This window comes from Citrus clementina, unplaced genomic scaffold (genome assembly GCF_000493195.1).
Source record: "Citrus clementina cultivar Clemenules unplaced genomic scaffold, Citrus_clementina_v1.0 scaffold_9, whole genome shotgun sequence".
NCBI classification, from domain to species: Eukaryota; Viridiplantae; Streptophyta; class Magnoliopsida; order Sapindales; family Rutaceae; genus Citrus; species Citrus x clementina.
The window spans coordinates 9,991,801-10,009,904 of NW_006261964.1; the positions used below are offsets into that span (position 1 = coordinate 9,991,801).

General features: G+C 30.1%; 1 protein-coding gene across 1 annotated transcript in view; it reads left to right on the forward strand.

Annotated features, from left to right (window-relative positions):
- Window positions 1-5,366, forward strand: part of LOC18032000 (probable calcium-binding protein CML10) — an 11,013-nt gene extending 5,647 nt beyond the window's left edge. Inside the window, exon 2 of the mRNA XM_024192190.1 lies at window positions 5,163-5,366. Within this exon, the coding sequence (XP_024047958.1) occupies window positions 5,163-5,229 (67 nt within the window). The 3' untranslated portion in view covers window positions 5,230-5,366. The remainder of the gene's footprint in view (window positions 1-5,162) is intronic.
- The last annotated feature ends 12,738 nt before the right edge of the window (window positions 5,367-18,104 follow it).

The following is an 18,104-nucleotide window of genomic DNA, read 5'->3' on the forward strand; positions in this document are numbered from 1 at the left end:
TCATTGGTCGTCTGACAGAGCACCGGGTTCATTTTCTTCTTCTTTTTCTCTGCCCACTGCAACTTCTTCAATTTCTTCATCTATTTCTTTTTGGCATGCGGAAGTGAGGACAGTGATGGATCATTTAGCATAAGATCTTTCATTAGGCTTTTCATAAATTCAATTCCCAGTTAGGTCAATCGCTTTCTTTTTTAAAAATAAAATTTAAAAAATATTTTATTTTAAAAAGTAAATAACAAAATTATCTTAATTATGTAGATAAAGCCGTGTACATTAAAAAAAATACCATATCTGAATTATTATTTTTCCAAGCTTTCAAAAATAATAAAGAAAGAAAAGAAATTGATGAAAAAATTGAGGAAGAAGTTGTAGTGGCCAGGTGTGAAAGAATAAAAAAATTTGGAGACAGGAAGAGAGTGAGGATATTAATGTAAATTCACTCGGCATAAAAATAATAATATTAAAATAAAATTACAGGTTAACAAATATTTTATATTGATTTAAAATTACACAGAAATCAAAATAATGAGACACGTAGTGAGAGGAGAATCTAGCGACTGTCGTTAGCACTTCTTTTATTATTAAAGTATATTTTCTCCAATGTGTTGGTTGACTTTGTTCAAGGATTTCACAACACAAATACCCTTTTTTCTTTATAGGTAAGTAGGTATAAATGACGTGGTATAAAAAAAACAATCAAATAAAAGCATTAACACCCATAGAATTATTTTCATGATCACTGATATTTGATATTTTGATCTCTTTAATTTATCTTATTGGCTTTAAATTATTTTTTATATAACTCCTACTTTAAAAGGGCATGAAAATACTAATTAAAATTGTTAAAATAGACATAAGTTTAAATTACTTTTTAATGATATATTAGGTTATTATTAATATATTAGGGTTTATAGAAAATAAGATACAACTGCTTTTTTATTAAAATATTAAGAGCATAATAGGAAGTTTAAAAAGGTATGATAACTTATTTAATAAACTAGTTTTAAAAAGCAACCCAACCTAATTCTAAATGTTGTTGTTAAAACATAAAAACTTATGAATTTAACAGTTTTTTAAAATTTTACCAAGTACTGTTTTTATCAAAAATTATGAAATAAGTCGTTTATAGTGTTTCAATCTCAATCTCAAACCAGTTATTAATTTGTGTTGAGTTGTATATAATTCATCTTTTTGAGACCTATCTTGAAATTTTTGAACTAAAGATTATTATCTTGAGTGCGTAGGTTCGAGTCCACCCACTGCCGAGACTCTGTTTTTCCCTCAATGTTAAAAAATTAGTGGAGGCAGATCTTTCCCACTAGTGGAATAGATTTCTTTCCAAAAATTTTTAGGCTAAAAATTTGAATTGCACTTCAGTAGGTTTCATTTTAAATTGTCCCAATATATTTCACATTATAAATATTAGTTGGCTATAATATACATTTTTAAAAAAGATTATTATCTTGATGTTCCTTTTTATATGACTAGTTAATATTAGTAATGTTGTGTTTACTTTTTGGAGTGGGAGTGAAGAGTGTGGATTTATTCTACTATGGTGTTTACTTGCACATTTTAAGAAAAAATTGAGAATCCCATTATGTGGGCCCCACTCAATAGGGAGGGCCTCATCCTTTTTTACCCTCCTTTTATTAAAATTCAATATAATTATATTTAATAAAATAAAATAAATAATATTATATTTATTTAAATGATATTATTATATTTAACTAAATAATAATTTGCATCAATTCTAAGTTAAAATTACTTAAAAATAATATTATTATATTAATAGAGAATTAATAATATTACTATATACTATCTTTATTTGAAAATATAATATTATTATATTTATTTAAAAATAATAGTATTATATTTATTTTAATAAAATATTAATTTTGTACTAAATAATAATATTATATTATTTCATATTATAATAAATTTAATATAATTATATTAAATTTAAATAATATTATGTTTATTTAATATAACTATATTTAATAAAATAAAATAAATAATATTATACTTATTTAAATAATATTATTATATTTAACTAAATAATAATTTGGTTTGATTCTAAGTTTAAATTACTTAAAAATAATATTATTACATTAATAGAGAATTAATAATATTACTATATACTATCTTTATTTGAAAATATAATATTATTATAAATAAATAATAGTATTATATTTATTTAATATTAATAATTAATAATAATAAATAGTTGATTCTAAGAAAATATTAATTTTGTACTACGTTAATTGTAAAAATGCTTCATTTATGTTGCCCTTATCAATAATTTTTAATTTACATAATTAAAATTAATAAAAAAATTGTGATGTACATAATTAAGAATATTAATAATTATTATAAATTTACAAATATAATAAAATAAATATTTATTCATCAAATATATTTTTTATTAACTTTGTAATTAAAAACTATAATTCTTTAAATAATGGTAAAATTATAATTTTTAACTATTTACTCTCAATCCAAGGCAAAGTAAATATATAAATTGGATTTTGATCTCTATTTCATACTTCCATTCTAATGTAAGTAAACAATCTACTTCTTCTCCCACTCCACACTCTCAATCCTAAGATTCTCATTCTAATTTAAAATGTAAACGCTACTTAAGAAAAGTAATCATAAGAGCGAGAAACCAACATATAATCGTTAACTAAGTAATGTAAATATGAAAAATTATTGAACATTAAATGTTATAGATAAAAATTTCACTCCTAGCAGTGATATGGCAGCCATAAATAAAAATTAGAGTGCGAGAAATGGGTCCTGGCTGTGACTTATGAGTGAAATCCCTAAAAATTTCATGGGTGAGAGATATATCACTAAAAGGAAATTAAAAGTTAACCATGTTTTACTTCTAATTAGTAAAAAGAAAAAGAAAATTGAAATGACTGCTATGCGCCGATTATTTATTAGAAAACAACACCATGGGTGACTTGTCTATTAACTAACAGTGCCACCTCAGCATCACTACTCAATTACCAGTTGTGTTGGCACCCAACACAACAGGAAAACTTTTTCGTCTTTCTGAAACTTTCATTTGTAATTTATTTTAATTCATCAGGTGATTGCGTCAGCATCACTGCTAAAACTGAGGTAGCATTCTTGTGTAGTCACTAGCATTTTACAATTCGTGTTGTAAAAGGTGGAAGAAGAGAGAGTTCATTCAAAGCCTCCAAATGTTTGCTAGTGGTCGGGCTTGTTAGACTTATTGAGGGAGTAGTTCGAGTCCTACAATTTCTTATTGTAAACGTAATTTTTTTTTTTAAAAAAAGATGTGCTTAGAAATATTTTATCATTATTTTTTAAATATCTTTGCATTCATTTCTTTTTTAAAGTTTACTGAGTAAGCAAAGCTAAACCAATTTTTTTATCTCCTACCTTCCTAAGAATATAGCTAGGTAAATAAAGCTGCTTAAAAATTATTTAATTAAGCATTCTTGTGGATAGATTATTTAAGAATTCAATCCACAACAATACTAGTCATTAAGTTCCATATACACAATCTGCTCGTCCAATTTTAATTATATGAAAATCGAGTAATAATGCATGACATTATTTTAGTTCTTTAATATTTTCTATTTAATTAGAGTCAATTATGGTGTGTATTTTAGTCTATTATTTCTATTATAATTGTAATTTAGCTTTGTTAAAGTTAATTTAGGGAAGTATTTTTTTTTAGTTATAAATAGAGAGGCCTTGTTATTATTTTCATAATTTCAATTATTCAATAAAATCTCTCTTTTAAAATTTCCTTTGGGATTACTTATGAAAATCTCTCTTATAGAGTTGTTTGGATTAGAGTGTCATCTAATCTTATTTAAGAGCATCACCAAAAGACTCTTCAAATAAGTAATAAATATTTAAAGCTCCAAAAGACATTCCAATTAAGATTTTTCAAATAAGAATTGATTCTCTCTCTTTAAATTTGGAGAATTAATTTCTCACTCTTCAATTTATATTTTATTACTTTTCATTAAAGAAAGAGAGAGAAGTGCTTTAATTGCTATTGACTTTTCCTTTAAAAAAATAATTATTTGATTAAAATAATATTAACTTATTTATATTTGAAGAGTCTTTTGGAGAATATCATATTTTTTCACCCTTCTATTTACCACATAGATAAGCAAATAAGTATTTGAACAGTAAAATTTATAAAGACTTTTGGAGATGCTCTAATGTGTTATTAGAAACTCATTGAGTCGTTTGGATTAAAATAAGATCTGATCACGCTTCGATTATAGTGTAATTTAATTACGTTAGTTTGGTCAAGTACTAAAATAATATCTAATGTTTTTGTATCTTATCATTATTATGCTTCCGCTACCCTGCTTTATCAGTTAGTTCTATGCGAATTGCAAAACTTTCTTGGGTACACACATCCATCCTCGCAAGATCTATCACTGAAAAAAATAGAAAAGTAAAAAATCCCAAATTATCAAACCCTAACCGCCGCCCACCACCACCACCACCACCATCTCCACAACCTAGCCACCATTGCAACCATCTGACTCGTCAGCCACAGCTGGTCAAATCCCAGCCAACCCCAGCCTCACCCACCTCTAGAGCCTTTGCGAAACACCAAAACCTGCAAGTTCTCCAACCACTTGCCACTACGAAACCACCACTCTTTTCCATCAATTTACACCACCACCATAATCTCCACCAATCAGCGACATAAACCTAGCCATCCATGGCCAAAAAGTCGTTGAATCTCCACCACAAAACTGTAGGCCACATCACCATAAACTACCGCCACTTCAAGCTAGATTTTGCGAAAAACCATTGCGAGTCTGACTACTCACAGCTACCATCGTGCTCCTCACGATCACAGCTTGTAAATCTAACTGCTCCGCACAAAATCACAGGCCGCTGACAACTCTAAACCGTCAAAGTTAGGTTATCTACAATTTTTCCATTGATTGTAATTTTTTTTTAGTTTGAGGAAAAAATGATAAAGATAGAGTATCAAAACTCATATTATCTCCTTGAGTTTGAAGATATCCTAAATTTTGATAGTAATCTTGATAATATTTTTGATCGGATACACAAAATGGATGATTTTCCTTAAATTGTCTCATCAAAAGTTATTGTTTATCATGCATCATTTAAGTTGTGAGTTGATATTTTAGATTGGTGGGAGTCATTTCAAGAATCAAGGATTCGACAAGGACTAGACGAAATCAAAGAATGGTATGATATGAGACAATTGATAGAAGACCATTTTGTTCGTTGTGATGATGTTGAACCATCACTGTTTACACCAATGAAAGTAGAAAATAATGAGATTATTGATTTATCTGAGATTTTTAAAGATGAAGTACAATATATTTAGGGTGGGCAAAAAAGCTTGGTCGGGCTTAGCACACTATTTAAAAAAATAAATTTACAAAATAGAATAATATAATAAAAATTAAAAAGTAACTTAAAAAAAAACTTAAATTCTTAACTTATAAATTAATGATGATTCAAAAAAATTAAATTTATGATATCAAACTCTCTCTTTTATGTTAATTAATTAAGTGAACGTTTAAATTAGAGAATCCGGTATTAAAAACAATTAAAATTATGAGTTTTTATTTGTTTTATTTATTATTTTACTTTGAAATATTTATTTTCTTTAATTTATTTATGATTATAATAACTTATTGATCATTAATTTATTTCAAATTTATAATAATTTAAAAAATTAAAAAATAAATAAAGCTCGACCCAGGCCCTCAATGGGTCTGGCCCGACCCAAGCCCATTGTTTGCCATCCCTAAATATATTCTTGATTTGAGCATTGAGCTTAATAGTACATAGAGTTTGTGTAGCAATATCAAGTTAAAGAGACCCCGTCAATGTGCCTATCCACGTCGAAGGCAAGAAGGTTATTCTTGAAGAAGATTTGGTTGCAACGGTAAAATTAATTGGCAAGAATATTAAGCAAGATTTGACAAAAGACTTGAGAGACTTGGAAGTGATTCGTTCATACAAGGCTTTATCTTCTCGAAGAGCTACTCATAAGCATAAGAAAAAAATGAAGCATAGAGAATTTCGAGTTTCAAGCACAATTGATGAGTGAGGCTACAAGTTCAAGCACCAAGATGCATTGATGCTCTACTTCAAGTTTCATCTTCTAGATAAACTCGAGGATGAGTTTTTTTTTTAAAGGAAGGGGGAGACTAATAGAAAGTTATTTTAGGATTTGAAGATTTTCTTATTTTAGTTCTTTGATATTTTCTATTTTAATTAGAGTCAATTATGATATATATTTTAGTCTTATTTTTATTATAATTGTGATTTAGTTTTTCTTTTTAAGTTAATTTAGGGAAGTAAGTTTACTCTGTTATAAAAAAAGATCTTATTACTGTTTTTATAACTTCAATTATTCAATAAAAATCTTCTTTCAAAATTTTCTTTGAGATTATTTATCAAAATCGCTCTTATAAAGCCGTTTGTATTAGAGCATAATCTAATCTCATTTAATGCGTTATTAAAATCTCGTTGAGTCATTTGGATTAGAATGAAATCTAATCACGCTTCGGTTAGAGCATAACTTAATCACGGTGGTTAGATCCAGTACTACAACAATAGTTGGTGTTTATCTACCCTATCATTCTGCTTCTGCTATCCCGCTCTATCACGTAATTTATACTGATATAGGACAATTCAACGGGGAAAAAGCAATTCATCTACTATGAAAAGAGTTGATGATCGGAATACATGCAAGCACAATGACATAACCAGTGATGTGTGTGTCTGTGTCTGTGTCTGTGTCTGTGTGTGTGTATAACGGATATGAAATGCTCCGCAACACAATGCATGAAACTCTCTGGATTTGATTTCCTTTCAAATCAAAAGCCTTCTCACTCTGGATGAGGCCGCCATGATGATGATGACGACTACTTGAAATAAGCTAAAACAGAAAACACGGTTGTTGAGCAGAAAAAGCAGCCAAAACGGGAATGAGTACCCACTGACTCTTGAAATAGTTTTGCCAAAACGGGTTCGCCATCACTTGTTCATATTGTGGATTATGTCTCTGTTAATGCTGTTAGCGGGGAGCAAGACAGACTTTCCAAGCCTCTTGAAAAGCTTGGCATCTTAATCTAGTCATAGAAATCCTGAAGAACGAAGAATTGAAGTTGATTGCCAGCTAATAGCAAATCACGACCCAGTTTCGTGCGGACCTAACTTGGTCGCGAAACTTGTTCATCACTACTGTCCCATTGTCGCAGCTTAAACTTGCGAAACATCTCAACGATGAAGCAAGCATGAAACAGCTTCATTTCCAGAAAATAATCGCCTGCTGAATCACGATATGAAGATATATATATATATATAACAACTAAGAGTTCTTTCTTGTAATTCTCCCATGGCCTTCACATGTCTTCTTACGTTATGATGATCATCTACCCCTCTTCGCTGGAGAAGCTTTTTTCAGAAAGCCCATTTTGTGCTCTTTCATCTCTTGCCAATTTCGATTGCTATCTTTTGTGGTTCGTAGGCTTCTGGATTCACAATATAGAGATGCCTCGGTAGTTTTCTCATTTTAAAATCGGACGATTCTTCTGCAGACAATGAATTAGAAAGGTTGTATGAAATACGAGTACATACTCTTTCTTAAGCATCTGCAGCCATCCCTTTATCAGGCACTGTTAATCGAATAATTAACATTGGAATAGAAAATTGATATTCATTAAAAAAAAAAAAATTCGAATGTCAGTCGGAATAAGTTAACACTATATGGTATTTGAGTCAGTTGAAAAAATAATGAAAGAACATGTTAACATCCTATAGTTTTATGGTTAATTGAAAAAATAATGAAAAAACACTTTAACGTCATATATGGCTTAATAAGGCGGCTTTGTAACCAGCTATGAATAAATATCATTTTTCTTTTGATTAACAAGGCTAGCTAATTTAAGGCCTATAGAGCTACATAATTAAATAAGGAAAATTAAATATATTATCGAGAAATTTGGGAGGGCCAAGAGTGACAATGTGACATGACAATGAGAAAGAAGAAATTACAAAGGAAAGAAATTAGACAAAAGGAAAGGAGAGTGGAACAGTGAAAGAGAAAGAAAAAATAAGAATATAAGACAGAAAAGAAAAGAGAAAAAGGAAAGGAATAAAAGAAAGATAAAGGGAGTGAAACAATGAAAGGGACGAGAAATAAGAAAATAAGAAAAATTAAGAAAAGAATAAAGAATTAGAAGGTAGATTGGAAGTCCAAGAATTGGAATTGGAATGGTCTGAATTAAATTTCAAGAATTACAGTAATAAATATACAAAGTTTGATAGGGATGGCAATGGGGAGGGGAGGGGAGGGGACCAATCTCCCCATACCCATCCCCGATGTTTTGCATATGTCCCCGTCCCCTCCCCGTCCCCGTCAAAATTGCTTGAGAGAATCCCCATCCCCTCCCCGAATAATAACAGGGGATCCCCGAGGGTCCCCGGTCCCCGAATAATTAATAGTCTAATACATTTTTTATTTTCGATTTTAAATTAATCATATTAAAATAAACTCATACCGCTATTGTAAGCTCGTAACCAACTTTGACAGCACATTAAGTCCTCCAATGTGCTTGGATGAAGTTTGTTATGGTATGAGCTCACAACTCTACCACTAGTGTTAAAAGCTGATTCAGAAGCAACTGTTGTAATTGGAATTGCCAAAATATCTCTAGCAATTCGAGCTAATGTAGGATACCTATTAGCATTTGTCTTCCACCAACTCAAAATATTAAAATCTTCCATCCGAGATATAACTTTCTCATCCAAATATGAATCTAATTCATCTGCAACAACTGCACAATCTCCATTGTTTACATAATCATTAAAACCTGTCATCCATTTGGTTGCTTTCTTATAAGAATCCCCTGTAGATCTAGTAGAAGAACTACTACCAGTATAATCAAAGCAATAAACAGTTGGTGAAAACTTCAATTAATACTCTTCAACTAATTCCCGGCAAAGGGTGACCACTTTCCCAACATACAACTATTTTGATATTTATTATTTTTAACAATATTTATAATTTTGTTATTTATTTATTAGTAATTTTAAAAATAAAAATAAAATTAAAAATTAAAATGGGGAAATGGGTAGGGGATGGGGATTCCACCTCATCCCCGTCCCCTCCCCGAATAAAAAGTTGGGTAAAAAATTTTCCCCGTCCCCTCCCCGAAAAAAAAATTGGGTATAAAATTATCCCCGTACCCTCCCCGAATGGGGAAAATCCCCGAGGGTACCCATCCCCGTGGGGATTTTTGCCATCCCTAAAGTTTGAGTAGTTATATTGAAGTTTTAATAAAGCATTAGTAACCTTATTAAGAATTAGGTCCTATTTTCGAGTTTCATACATTGTACCTTTGTGTTTAACTAATAAAATTTATAAAAATATAGCAAGTTTAATTATACATATCATTCTAACAAATTATTTGTGAAATCTTGTATTTTAGAAGACCCAAGAATCCACAAGAGCCCTAAAAAAATTGTATGTAAATAGAACTAATTAGCAAATTACTTTTATTACAATTTAATTTAATAACATGAAATGATTATTTTTATGCATATCATATGATTAATTATGTCACATATATAGTAGCGAACCACAAGGATGGTAACCTTACCGTTAAATTCACTTTGATTCCACATGATGTTTTTCACCCAGCGTTGCAGGTAATTCTCCATGTACTATTTGGCGTAGTTCAAATATGAATGTTATGTATAATATCCATTTTTTTTAATAAGAAAACTGGGAATATATTAATAAATAATGGACATATTGCACAAGTAGTGGACCAGGTATTCACCCAAAAGGTTCTATACAAAAATAAATATGTAAATAAACAAGATGCACTCTAATTAAATCCCTAAAACAACCATTCAATTAACATGAATGAAGAAAAAGGAAGTGTCTTGGAAATCCTTAGTGACCGACACTGGAAAGGTGAACACTATCCAGCAGCCGTCAATATTGTCTCCTTTGACTCTTTGAACATTCTAATGTTTCTTTCATTCCGAGTCACCCACAAGAGGGCTGACTGCACTTCTTTGAAGATTAGTGATAGATCCAATTTCAGTAGGCTTATTAACTAAAAGTTAATTAAATAAATTAGTGTACGAAAATAAAGTGCATAAAAGTAAAAACATACAAAAGATTTTCATGTGGTTTGGAGTCCAAATCCCTATGTCTACGGCTCATGCTCAATTATTAAGTAATTTACTAGATTTAAAAGATTACAAGCTGTTGGCACCTTACGCATATGAGACTTCTTATTTGTAATTTCTGCCACCTTGTTATCATCTTCCTCTTCCTCCTCTTATTCCTCTTCTTAAACCTCCTCTTCTGTCTGGTAATAAGGTTTCAACCCGAAACTGAGAATAGAAGGATTTCTCGTGAGCAAATCGACTCATTGGAGAACTTGTTATAGGCGCAATCCGCTGGCTAGAATCCCTACACCTCACCCAGTATAGACTGAGGCTTGCAGTGAAACCGATATCAAGGTTCACCACTAAGAGTGGTGGAACTAGAAATTTGCTATTGTAGTTTCCCTGTCGAGACCTACTACTAAACGAACCAATGGTCGAACCGAACTCCCCTTGTGAGTAGCCACAAGGATCTTCTATAGGCATGCCTTAGCGGAGAAACCAAAAGGAACTCTCTGGCAAAGACAGCCCTTTTCTAATTTTTTGCATGTTCCTGCAGTAGTATTCAAGTAATGACCTTTGATTTCACCTGTTTCAGCTTGCGCTTTAGAAATAGCTTCCGCACAAAATAAGAAAGGGCCCCTCCAACGCATAAATGGTTGGGAGTTCACGTTCTCATCATCTTTGGTAAAGTCAAGTCCACCACGTAGACATTCTTAGCGGATAACCCGTTTAATAGTACATCCCAACAGGGGACGGCCATACTTATTCCATGCTACGCGGCCAGCCTGAGGGGATGCAAGGATACCGCATAGACGGGCTCCATCGAGGGGGTAAAGCTATGAGCCGTCCATCTTGCGAGAGGCATAGGTTGCAAAGAGGGGTTGCTATTGAATCATCTGTGAACGAATTTGCTGCACATGAATGCACAGACTAAACTGTTGGAGGAAGAGAAGTTGACAATTCAGCTCTTACAAATGCAATTGAATCAGCTCTGAGGGATTAACCGGATTGCACTGATTAGGCAGAAAGATGCCATTGACCTATGTTATATTAGGCAGAAAGATGCCATTTAGGATTTAAGATTAGGAATAGGTGTAATCGGACTTGCTTTTTACATCTCTCTCGTGGGACCCTATTCACCTCTTTAGGCTTCTATTGAATCGAGAAATAGGTTTGATTGTCTATCTTTTTTATATAATATTAATATATATAAGGCATCCTCCAGATAATTCAAATCAAAGCAATTGGATGTCCGATTGGGGCTTATATGACACGACCGATCACTATAAATGCTCCACTCCACCCTTGTCATATATTCCATACATCACACTAGATAGATATCACCTTCATGGAATACGATTCACTTTCAAGATGCCTTGGTGGTGAAATGGTAGACACACGAGACTCAAAATCTCGTGCTCAAGAGCGTGGAGGTTCGAGTCCTCTTCAAGACAGAATATTGAGAATTCTCATTGAATGAGCAATTCAATAAGAGATTTCGGATCGAATCGATATTGAATTGTGAATAATTAATACTTAGCAATCAAGTGAGTAATTCTTAATATTATTTTGATTCTATTGTTGTTATTATTGGTATTTGTTAATCGGTCTTATTATTATTGTTATTGTTATTTGTTGCCACCATTATTAGTATTAATAATGTATTAGCGTTGGACTTATTTAGTTTGGGCTTAGGATTGTTATTGGGCCAAAGTTTATTTTTTTATGGCCAGCCCATCCAAACCCACTACCCTAGATATAAATGGGAAAAAAATTTGGATCGAGCGCTGTCTTCCCTGTATGGTTTCGTTGTCGGCTAGGAGATGTTAGAGAGAGAGTAGCCAAAGTTTTTATAGATTTTTTGTCATAGAATTGCAAAAATTGTTGCGTTATTTTTATCATTTCTTTGAAATTTGTGTTCTTTATTTCTTGTATAAACTTAGAATTATTGTGTTTGATCACTATGATTAAGATTTAGGAGTTTTGAGTCTCTAGGTTAGTATATGATTTTCATGGGTATTATATGTTGAGGAATTATTGATTAAGAGAAAGCCATGAGGATCAATTAAATGTGCACAATTATTTTTACAATCACTCACTTTAAAAATGATTTAAAATTATGTATTTTATGCCTTGATAATTTATTCATATCTAGTAAAAATAGACATATTGAGGGTTGCATATAATTTTGATCCACTAGAAGATGAATTAAATTCTATTTTTAATAAATTTTTGAATTAGGCATTGAGATTCTGAAAAATTGACATTTCTACCATGTTCTAAGAAAGAAAAAAATGTTTAGACCGACCAAACTTTCTCAAAAAAATATGAAACATAGATGTACTCTTTTAAATGTCTAGTTTATCATATCTAAAATTGGAGCCCTAATTCCTTATACTTTAATTGTTTTAAATTGATGAGTAAAGGGTCCTCAATGCTAGATTCTATATTTTAGGATTTGATAATCTTGAATTTAATTTGAAATAGATTTTAAATGAATTTGGCATTGAAATTTTTACTACCTATGTGCTTATGTGTCCATTTAAGCCCTAAAAAATGCCATCATTTTTGAGTTAGTATTTTATTTAATAAAAAAAAGTAAGGGCTAATCAGTAACTTTCTACTATTGTGAAAAAAGGAATATCAAGATGTAGATGGTTATAAGATATGACTCCTTGATGAGAATGGAGTCTGTAATTATATATGCACATGATGATGTTGACGTGAGTTCAAAATCGATGTTAAGTTACACTGATTAGTTTACGAGATTAAGCTTATTAATGTAACCTTCAAGAGGTAAGTAAACTAGACTTAACTAAGACTACAATGAACATATATATTTGTCTGATTTTCAGAAAGATCATTTTGATATATACATTATGGAAGTTTTTGTCAAGTGTATTTGACAATGTGTTTGAGGTAGGCTTTGGAGTAAGTATGAACATATAAATGTTTCTTATAAGTCTTCATATGAAAAAAGAAAATTATGTTTTTTAATCGTATTTATAGTTTATGATTTATAAAGTTTGTTATTATGTTAAAATTTATGGATTGACGTACGAAGACCACATATGGAGCCGTAAAGTGTCATGCATGGTGTAAAGTGCCACATTTAGGATATGTACCTATGAAAATGATAAGTGAAGTTGTAACATAATACCCAACGTTCTTAGGGGGGAAAAAAGAAATATGAGAGGAAAATAATTCTTAAAGAATTACGAGACGAAAATAATTCTTACATGTAGAAACTTTCTTTCCTTATTAATAAAGATTGTTTTATCTCTAATTAGGATTCATAAGATAATTTTGGAAAATATTTATTCTTTCCTAAATAAATATGGTTTCCAATAATTTCCTATAAATTCATAGCTTTTGTTCCTCTTTCATAACCCTAAATTCACAACAACCTTTCTTCATAGTTGGTCATCACTCTGCTCATATCTTAGGATTCAAATTGTTGCTTAGGAGAGGATTTTAATGGTTGTTAAGTCTTACCCTTCCTATGCTCTATTAGATTTCTTACCTTTGTGTTCTATTAGGAGTCTAGTTTTTTTCATGATTTTAGAATGTTATAGGCCTTTGTGCATGATTTATGATGTGTTTAAGTTTTATTTAGTGCATTAGTTTATTATTAAGTCTTTTTAGTTAACTCATGACACAATAAACACACTGAACAATTTTTTAACAGGATAAAGATCTTATAATAAAACATATATTTTAAAAATGATTCTTGAGAAAAATCTTAACTTTCTATAAACTAGACATGTAGAGCTTTTTGAATAAATTTTATTTCATAAGTTTTGAATTTATTTATGATTTTATATGGATTTTCGAGACAGACACTGTTGCACTAGAAAACTATGATTAGCAGAATGACCAAATTCACAAAATTATTTGGAGTTTCAAATGAACTCAGAAAATTTTGAAATTTTAAATAGAGGATAGTATATGTATCTAATTTCCTAGTTTTAATTTCATAATTGTTTTATTAATATAAAATTTTATAAAAATATCAGAACCTATACTATTTAGTTAAGACATTGTCAGACAGTTTTGAACTTGTCAAGAAACAAATAGTTTTGGAAATGTTTTTGCCATCGGATCGTCTTAAAAATTTTGGGAGAGACACCCATGGATGTTTAGAATAACTCTATATAATATTGTGTCGTTCTGGTTAACAATTCACAAAATCAAACTTGTACGGGTATGAGTTAGAAAATTAGGATATCGGAATAAGTTGTTAATAGTTATATCTTGTATTTGTTTAAGGTATTTGAGGCTGTTGGAGGCTTAGAGATCTATTTAGATTATTGTTTTTATAGAGGTAAGTAACTTCATTCCTAATATGTTGGATATGTATGATTATTTTGATTCTATTATAAGTACATGTGTTTTTATAATTTTTAAAAATTAATTGATTTTCATAACAAAATTAGTTAATTTAAATGTTCTAAAATCTGAAAATTATATTATTTTATGGTTTTAACAAAATATTATAAATGTCTTTAAATGTGTGATTTGTTTTGTTAAATTATTATCTTTTATGAAATTATCCATAAAATGCTTGCAAGCCTAAATCATTATTATGATATTTATGAATCCGATATGAATGCTTTGTTCACATATTCGATTAAGATTATTTAAGAAAATTCATGTGGGGGTCGCCTCTTGAGGCTGTATAGGGGCCACCTCTCAAGGGCTAAAATGCCACGAAGCGACACATACTGTACAAAATGCCACGTGCAAGTCGTTGCATATGAAAAATAAATTTAAATATTTTGGCGCATTGTCCATAACCATTCTGATTATGATTCTAATCGTATTATACAATATATATGTCCTAAACCAATACTAGGTTTTTGTTCTGAATGTGCAAATGTTATTGTGGCTCTGATTCTTTTTTTGGCCAAGTCATTAAGAGTATAGGTAACACTGTGTGACATGAACTAACCTTTTTTTTTTCTATGTATACATGTTATAAGATTTGTTTTCATGGTTAATTGTGCTTTTGATATTTTGAATCACTTATGAATTGTGTCCTTCTGTTATAATATATAATTTTTTAAAACTTATGTTTTTCAGATATGTTTCGATAAGAAAATTAAAACTTGCAATACATTTGGTGCCTAATAACTCTAGTTCATTGGGAATAGCTTTACTTTTCGAGTTGACAACTTCTCCCTCATCATTACTTTTTGCAGATTAAGTAATTTGCTGAGAGGCGTGCTTATGTTTAGAGATAGATATTTACTTTTGCTAGTTGATATGAGAAGGATGGATTTCTATTTCCTTTAATTTTGTTTATCTTATGAACTTGTATTTGGAGAGTTTTGGAACTTTTTTTATATTTATGTTTTCGCAAGAAAATGTTTAGTATTAGACTTGTGGATTTGTCGATTTGATTAATAAAATTTGAGATATTTCAGTTTGAGATTTTTGTGTAAGGAATTCAAATTTGTGAGTAACCTCCTTTTTTACGTGCTCCATACATGTTAGATTTGCAGTGTTAGATTTTGGGTGTTACAGTAATGAGCTTGTTACTTGCACAGTAGACACTTATATTGTTACATGGAGCCTTTTGGTATATGTGGCATTTCCTTCGAGATTGATATATGTATTATATAGAATAGGTCGCCAACAAGTGATTTAGGCTCATTATGTGATGTGATATGTGAAGTCTTACTAAGTGATGATAAAGAAGGTGCATTCCTATAATAAGAACATGAGTATTTTTAATTGATTTGCGAAATATGAAACCTTTAAATGCAAATAAGCTTGTACTCATGTCTATTTCTCTATATGAAAAAGTTAGTTTGTTTATTGAGTTTTTAGTTTGTTTATTGAGTTTTATAGTCATTATAATTTATTGCAATTTCCAAAAAATTAATAGATCTAACTCGTAATGGATTTTGGCAAGGCTGCTCTTATCACTTAGTGTCCTTAGTCTTAGAAGGACTATTGACATGTATACTTGGGACATGAAACTTTTGTAATTTATTAAGCTTAATAGATCTTTTACTTTTGGGAGTTATTTTGTTGAACTCTAAGCTTAACAACTTTATAACAGTTTAACTTCTCTCATTATTAATATATTTGTTGCATTTTTGAGATATTCGTAGATAAAAACATGATCCTTCCATCCACAAACATAGAATACGTTAAGGCACTGTTGCAACACTTGATATCATCTAAGTAATAAGAAAATTACAGTATTAATGAAAACTCAATGATATGTCGAATGAAGATGCTGACATACAAATATATATAAATTGATGTTGTCATAGAATTATCAATATCCATGCAATGAAATTCCTAACAAGTAGGTTTCCTCCCTTTCCCAAAAGCAAATTCACTCGATTAACAAAGCTTCAGAATAAATAGCCTAACATAACTTTGCTTCTTTGCAAAATATTCCCCACAATTTAGAAGCAACATCACAATGGCGAAACAAGTGATTTAAAATCTCCTTAGTACTTCCCCCACACGTCACACACCTTGAAGGCAAGATATGAATAAACGGTCATGGTTACTCATGTATTATGTACATTATGAAGTTTATATGTTTATATCTATATGCAAGCAGTAATTTATAATTATAAAATTCTAAGGTGCGCGCAAGCTTATTATTTTCAGATTAATTACCCTGTTACTCTCAGGTTTAGGTCAGATTTCATACAACTCAGATTACGATCATTTGAGTAAGGGGCCACAACACGTTGCTGCATATTCTACGTTTTCAGCATATGTTTATGCTTATTTGTATATATTTCATATGTATACATTTACTGTTTCGATGTGAAAAATAAAGTGACAATCCATGACAAACATCAACATCGAATGATTACAAGTCTTCTACCATATTAAGCAAAAAAAAAAAAAATTACTAATGAATTGCAAAATATTTTTAAGTAGCTTATTCAAGCATCAAATATAAATCAACCAAATTTTTTTAAAAATAAATTATAGTATTTTCTTTTTTTTTAAGCGAACTAATTCATTAAATTGAAGTATATTAAATAAATTTTATTACATTTGATTATAACATTTGTGTATAGCGCTAATAATTATAAGAAAATGTCAGGAAAAAACATTACAATAAATAATATTATAAATTCAATTCAGATTTAAATAATAACTTTTAATTAATTTATAATTTAAAATAATATAAAATTAATTAATATTACAAATCAAATTCAATTGAAATTGAACAAAAGCATTATTAGATTTAATGTTATTCAATTCAATTTCATTTATTAATAGGATGTTGTAGTATAATTAAATTAAATTAAGTCTTAAATTTTAAATGAACTTTTCCACGTTTCATGCTTAAACCTGTCTCTAATCCTCCTATGTTTTATTAGCCTGCGTGTCCAGAGGCGGAAAAATCATAAATATAGGATGATTTTTTTTTTTCAGCAATTTATAATTTTCTTTACGAGGGAAACAGGGAGGGAAAAATCATTAGTTAGTTTGCAGTTATGCCCGCGTTATTTTAAGCAAAGTCTCCCTCTCTCCCACCTCCCTCCCTCTGTCTGTCTGTCTTCACCAAATTCACAAAACAAAAACCAAATTTTAACTCTACTTTCTCTTTTGGGTTTATTTGCTTTGATCCCAAAAACTTGATGTCTAAAAGCACCAACCTTTCATTTTTAATTAAACGACGAATTTCGAAAAACTAACAGGTACCCATTTCATCATTCTTTTTCTTTGTCCAATTTTATCCATTTTGATCCCTTTTTTTATTGGATGCAAAATAAATATAATGTGCCCTTCGAATGTTGTGTCATAATTTTTGTTTTTCTAATTTAATTATTTGCATATAGTTTTAACGTACTATCATTTGTCAATAATGATGGTTTATTTGGTTGCTCTGACTGTTTCTTCCATGCAAATTCTTGAATAATTGACGAACTTCTTATGTTTCC